Source organism: Labrus bergylta, chromosome 21 (genome assembly GCF_963930695.1).
Source record: "Labrus bergylta chromosome 21, fLabBer1.1, whole genome shotgun sequence".
In the NCBI taxonomy this organism is placed as follows: Eukaryota; Metazoa; Chordata; class Actinopteri; order Labriformes; family Labridae; genus Labrus; species Labrus bergylta.
Genome location: NC_089215.1, coordinates 13316802 through 13323083, shown reverse-complemented (window position 1 = coordinate 13323083; position 6282 = coordinate 13316802). Strand labels below are relative to the sequence as shown.

At 41.2% G+C, this 6282-nt stretch overlaps 1 protein-coding gene across 1 annotated transcript; it reads left to right on the top strand.

Annotated features, from left to right (window-relative positions):
• Positions 1-161: 161 nt before the first annotated feature.
• On the top strand, positions 162-5356 carry trub1 (TruB pseudouridine (psi) synthase family member 1). The gene is made up of 8 exons (XM_020640086.3): positions 162-361; positions 454-552; positions 1058-1113; positions 1469-1550; positions 2222-2294; positions 2913-3052; positions 3170-3226; positions 3937-5356. The coding sequence occupies exons 1-8, from the start codon at positions 214-216 to the stop codon at positions 4140-4142; spliced, it is 861 nt and encodes a 286-aa protein (XP_020495742.2). The 5' UTR covers positions 162-213; the 3' UTR covers positions 4143-5356.
• The last annotated feature ends 926 nt before the right edge of the window (positions 5357-6282 follow it).

Genomic DNA, 6282 nt, shown 5'->3' with positions numbered 1-6282 from the left:
ATCTGGGATAATGCTTTAACAGCATTATAGGTACCAAAGTATTCAATGTCGTGAGGTTTTTTATTTTCAAACCCCTTTTTTAAAAACTTGTTTTAACCAGCAGATGGCAGAATACTACAAAGGTTAAGATTAGCAGAGTTAGATATAAACACGTAGAAGAAGAAGAATAGTTTCAGGCGTAGAAGAAGAAGAAGAAGAAGGTGAAGATCGAGCATGGCAGGAAATATAAGCAACACTGCTGCTCCGATAACGAATTGTCTTTCCAAACTACAGTCTGTGAATGGATTATTTGCTGTATATAAAAAGAAAGGGCCGACGTCTGCAGACGTTTTGAACACGCTGAAGGAAGCTTTACTCAAAGGTAGGACGAAACACAGACGCGTGATTTTAATAACAAGAAGTTTGATTTGATGAAGCAGGCAGTGACATGTTTCTGTGTCCCCTGTCTTTAAGAGGCTGGTGTGAAGAACCCCAACCCGAGGAAGAGGAAGAAGCAGAGCCTGAAGATGGGGCACGGAGGGACGCTGGACAGCGCTGCCTGCGGGGTGTTAGGTGAGCACACAGGTGCAGCTCAGGTGTTGTCTTTGCTGCCTAAAACCATCTTCCATTAAACCCTTTACCTGTGGATATTTTATTGCAGGATCACAATCTCGATTTTACCACTTTAAAAAAAAAATACTGATATATATTTTATATATATATATAGTAAAAAATACTGATCTTAAAGACTAATTTGCAAGTTACTAACCTGTTCAACCACACTTATTTCCATGTCTAATGTTTTTTAAAAACATAAGCTCTATTCAGACTGCTGTTAGAAGCCTCGTTGTTTATGAAGATACTAGGAGGCTCCAGAATCTCTGTAGTGACAAATGCGTGTTCACAATACAGCGGCTCAGCCTGAAAACACTTGTAACAGCGTCATCACTGGGTGTGATGAACTCCGTGACACTAGCAGGACTAATATACAGTATATATATATATATATATATATATATATGTATGTATGTATATATATGATCACAATAACTACACACACTTTCTCTGTTTATTCCAGTTGTAGGAGTTGGGAGTGGCACAAAGATGCTCAGCACGATGTTGACTGGTTCTAAGGTGAGTTTGTCTGCGCTCAACAGTAAAAAGAAAAGTGAATGTAACAAAAACAAAGTGAGTCCCGCTGATCTCGTCTCTCTCAACATCAGGCCGCTGTGTTTGGTGAACGTTGCCTTTACATACTCACTGCACACTAGCTGCTCAGTGGTGTTGGCAGACGGCTTAAGAACCATATATGAATGTCAGGGGGTCTGGACTTTTAAAGATAACTGTTCTTGTGTGCACAGTTAGCATCGGAGTTGTTTCTTTTTTTTTTTTTCTTCACTTTTTTCTCTTTGTTCCTACAATGAGCAAAGAGACAATTCGCAGGTTTGAACAGCTCCGTGTAAGTAAGACTCTACTGCTTGTTTTCCAGAAATATGTTGCTGTGGGAGAACTGGGGAAAGCCACAGACACTCTTGATGCCACTGGCAGTGTGATTCTGGAGAAAGACTTTGGTAAACATCAACCGTCCTCATTCACCAATATCCAGTTTTTTAAATTCATTTCTACTTGAGACAGTCCTAAGAAAAGCCTTAAGGGCCAGGATGCAGTGGGCGCTGCACTCCACTCTCAAACCACATTGTTCAGGAGCAGAATCTAAAGTTAGAAGGAGGACATACTGGCTGCTGCATTGTTGTCAGAGAAGCCATCACTTCAACATAGCATGTTTCCTTAATGTCTGATCATAGAGTAAGGTCACTTTATCATTTCACTCACTACAGATTGCTCCTTTAACATTTTAGAGTTTAGACTAAACATTGCATGATTGAAATAAGAGTTGTTGACTATATCTGAATTATGTATCTATGTACAGATTAAAATGTGCAAAATGAAAAAACCCACAATAACCAGTAGGTGTGCTCAAGCCTACCAGAGCTCCAATTTCCTCTAAAGAGTTCTCCAGCATTCATGGACATTTTTTTTTTAGGTAAGAACAAATCCCAGATAATCTCTGATTAATGTCAGTATCTTCTTGGAACTATTCAAGTGGATTTCACTAAGAACAGAAGGCAAATGAAGCGCAGTGTAACGCCTCGTCTCTTCCTTATATCTCTGCCTCTCTGTGCAGTTTGTTGTCTCCGTGTTACATGATGTTTTTTTTTTTTTTTGTGATTTCTGTCCACAGAACACATCACCAGGTCGGACTTTGAAGAGAAGCTGAAAGCGTTTACTGGCGACATTATGCAAGTTCCTCCGCTGTGAGTAAAGCCTCCGATCTGAGAGTAGAAAAAGGAATCTGTGTTTGCAAAACTGTTCAGTTCAAGGGTTTAGCTCGCAGATCTTTCAAAAAGGGAACATGCCCGGACCCTTTACTACCAAGGGAGCTCAGCCTGTTGTCTTTGTTGCTCTGGCTGCAGGTTCCACCTGTAATCCTGATCTGATCTGGTCTCTCCAAAGCTGTCCTACCTAAAGAGGTCAAAAAAAAAAAGTACACAAACTGCAGATTTTCTCCAGATAAGAACCAGGATTGGATTACTTTATATTAGATTCTATCTGATAGCTTTGATTTTGTTGGATTACTTTTGAACATCTGTGCTCTGGTGTCTAAGAAGAGGTAAATCATCACAATGCTGCTGGGCTCCCATCAAACCCTAACCTCTAGGGGTCACTAGAAGGCCTTTTGAATTGGATTGCACATTTGTCTCTTCCCCATGTGATGATTATTTACCTGTGACCATGATGGCACTCCATGCAGACAAACAGCCAAGACTCTCAAGACGTTACAGGGTCGACCTGTGATATGGAGTTGAATTTCACGGCCAGGCTTTTTCAGTAAGGTGTGATTTATTATCGTGATCTCTTCTCTGTCATCTCAGCTACTCGGCTCTGAAGAAAGACGGCCAGCGTTTGTCTGTCCTGCTGCTGAAGGGGCACAAAGTTGAGGCCAAACCAGCGAGACCGGTGACGGTGTACAACCTGACGCTGCAGGAGTTCAATCCTCCCCTCTTCACTCTGGGTCAGCACACTTTGTTTAACGCACTAATTCGACTTTCACATCACGTGAACTATACCTTTTTTTTGCTGCTTTTTATGCTGAGATACACACTCAAATAAAGTTGTATGTCTGTAACAGATATCGAGTGTGGCGGGGGATTTTACGTCAGAAGTTTGGTGGATGATCTGGGAAAAGGTGAGTCTAAGGCCACGTTTACATGACAACGATTTCATCTGAAAACGGTAACCTTCTGTTTGTTCATACGACAACAGTGTTTTTTGGTTGTGGAAAACGTGATCATTTTTTTGAGAGCTCCGTCTCCGTCGTCGTGTAAACCTGCCTTATACAGCTCCTCTGAAAACGGACACATTTCACACATGCACATTACAGTTCCAGTCAGTTGCTTTGGCGAGGAGGGGAACTACAACAACAACAACAACAACGATGGCAGAACACCTTGTTTAGTGTTTTATAATGTTGAATGGCATGACTCTCAGCCGAAATGTTCTTGATATTGACTCACTTTGATGTTTGAGGTCACTTGGAGTAATAACTCCGCCTCATCGTCCGGCCACACCAACCTTCATGCGTTCGTCTTTTATGATTGTTTACACCTCACCGCTCTGTAGAAGGAAGAGTGTGTGCCAATGCGTGTTGTTTCATCACAAAGTCACACAGCCAACTACTGGTTTAGTATTAAACTGCACCGCTTTAATCGTTTCTGTGGAACCATGTGCACAGCTGTTATCCAGATGTTGTCGTCTGAACGCGGAACAGTTTTTTTTTCAAAATGAAAAACTCTTCTGTTTTCAGAATTGTGTAAACATTGCCTAAGTTATGATCAATCAATGAGAAAAATAATCAACCCTGCTGATACATTAGAATAACGTGCGTATTTGCTGCAGCTCTGTCATCGTGCGCTCATGTGAAGGAGCTGACCCGTACCAAGCAGGGTCAGTTCACCTTGGAGGAGCACACCTTACAGGAGGAGCAGTGGAAGCTGGAGCACGTCCTGCGAACTCTGCAGCCCTGCTCCGAGTCTGAGGCGGGAAAGAACTCTAAGAAACCAACAGAGACGGACCAGAAGAAACCAGCGGAGAACAACACCTGAGGATTCAAGTGTGGACAAAGAGACGAGCTGGAGCTGCTCGGCTTTTCAAGTGAACAGAACTTTTGATTTGTTTTCGAGCAGATGCAGTGAGACAAGTGGAGACGGCACTGTTAGGAAGCTCTACGGACCACTCTGATTACTTCATTCATGGTTTTTATGTATGCACTATAGTGGTTCCTTTTTCTTTGTCATACAAAATTAAATTTGAATTTAATTTTGAAATAATTCTGTTTTTACAAATAACAAACTGACTCCGACCTGAACACCAGCATTGGGTCCAGCTGTTCATATCCACCACTGTTTTCAAGATCAACTTCAACTTTATTGTCCCAGAGGGGAAATTAGTTTTTCAGCCAGGTGAGAATAATATAAAAAAAACATATAGAACAGAGGCACATAGACTCAGACAATACAAACAACATTAAATACATAAATACAAGAGTTCATCAGGAAACTGAGAATGTATGAGAAAACATCCATAAAACCAGAATGAAAACCCCATTATCAGTCATCAGGGTCATCTTTGGAGTTCAGAAGCTTGATGGCGTGAGTAATACAATATTTATTTAACCTGTTGGACTTTGCTTTTGGTCATCTGTATCTCCTGCCTGAAGGCAGAATCTCAAACTCACCAAACAGAGGATGTAGAGGACACAGAGATGTCTCGATCCTTAGCTGCAGCTCTCTTTCTGAAGGTGAGAGAGTCTCTGAGATAGTCTCACCTTTTAGAAAGAGAGCTGCAGCTAAGGATCGAGACATCTTAGTGTCCTCTACATCCTCTGGTGTGTTTGAGATCAGGTAGTTTCATCCCAATGATCTTACTTGCAACTTTAAGGATGTGTTGCAAACTGTTTTTGTCTCCTATTGACAGATTACCAAAATGATGTGATAAAACCTAAATCTAATCAGTTTCCTGCACGCAGCAAACCAGTTCAGCTTACGGAGAAAGTACAGACGTTGCTGTGCTTTCTTACAAACTTCATCTGTGTTCTCACTGAATGTCAGCCTGTTGTCGATAACAATACCCAGGTATTTATAACACTGAACCTGTTCTACAGTCTGTCCCTTGATTTCTGTTTGGATTGATGGATTTGACTTCCTTCTACAATCTATGCACATGCCCTTGGTTTTACTGATGTTTAAATTTAAAAAGGAATCATCACACCACTCAATAAAATCATCCAGCAGGTGCTGTGTCCTCCCCCTGTAACAGACTCGCAATGACTCTGTCATCTGTGAACTTCAGAAAGTATCTTCCTGGATGGGAATGTCTGCTTACCAGATAAGAGTACCGTACTGAACTGGACCAAACTGGACTGCTTGGTGGAATAGGGGCTTTATGTCCATGGTACTTGCAGATGAACCCTTGGTCCATTTGACTGTGTGAAAACAGACCAGTCTGTGCATTCCTACCTACCCAGCAGACACTGGATAGCATCTTTTGACTGCACTTTAACAGTCAAACTGTGGACAACCTCCCTTAAAGGTGATCGCTTCAGTAAAGTAACGTTCATTCAAAACTTATCGCCACTCTAAAAGTTACAATAGTGTGCTTTTAAATAAGATTGCTTCAATACACTCTGCAATGTTTTATATTTTAAAATCTAAATATGGGCTGAAAGTAAGTATCCAGTTCTGTTGGTTTTCTTTTTGATGTGGTATTGAATCTCAAAAATGTGTTTGTCTAAAGCACCAAGCTCCAGACAGCACTGTGTAATTGATCTTTTATCTTTTTGACTCTACCGATTCAATATTAGAGCATAAAGTTTAACAGTAGGGTGCAAACATATTTAGCGGTAAAACTAGGGATGTCTCTGGTGTCTAATTCCCTAGCTGGTTGAAAAGAAATTTGAATTCAGGCCAACCAACTAGTCTAAAGGTTGGTCCCTTCCTCTCTGCAGGTTAACGTCCACACACCTGGACTGAATGGTGGTGACTGTATGCATTGCCCCGGTAAATAAGCCAGTTCGACAAAACTCATCCTGCCGATTTAAACAGTCAAATGTATCACTCTTGGGGAATCTTTGCCTTGGAAAATATACAAAAACATCAGTTTCTTGTGTTGTAACTCACTCTGTTGGACACTTACCCTGTGTCAACAATCACAGGCCGCATTGAGAATAACTTTATAGAAATACTA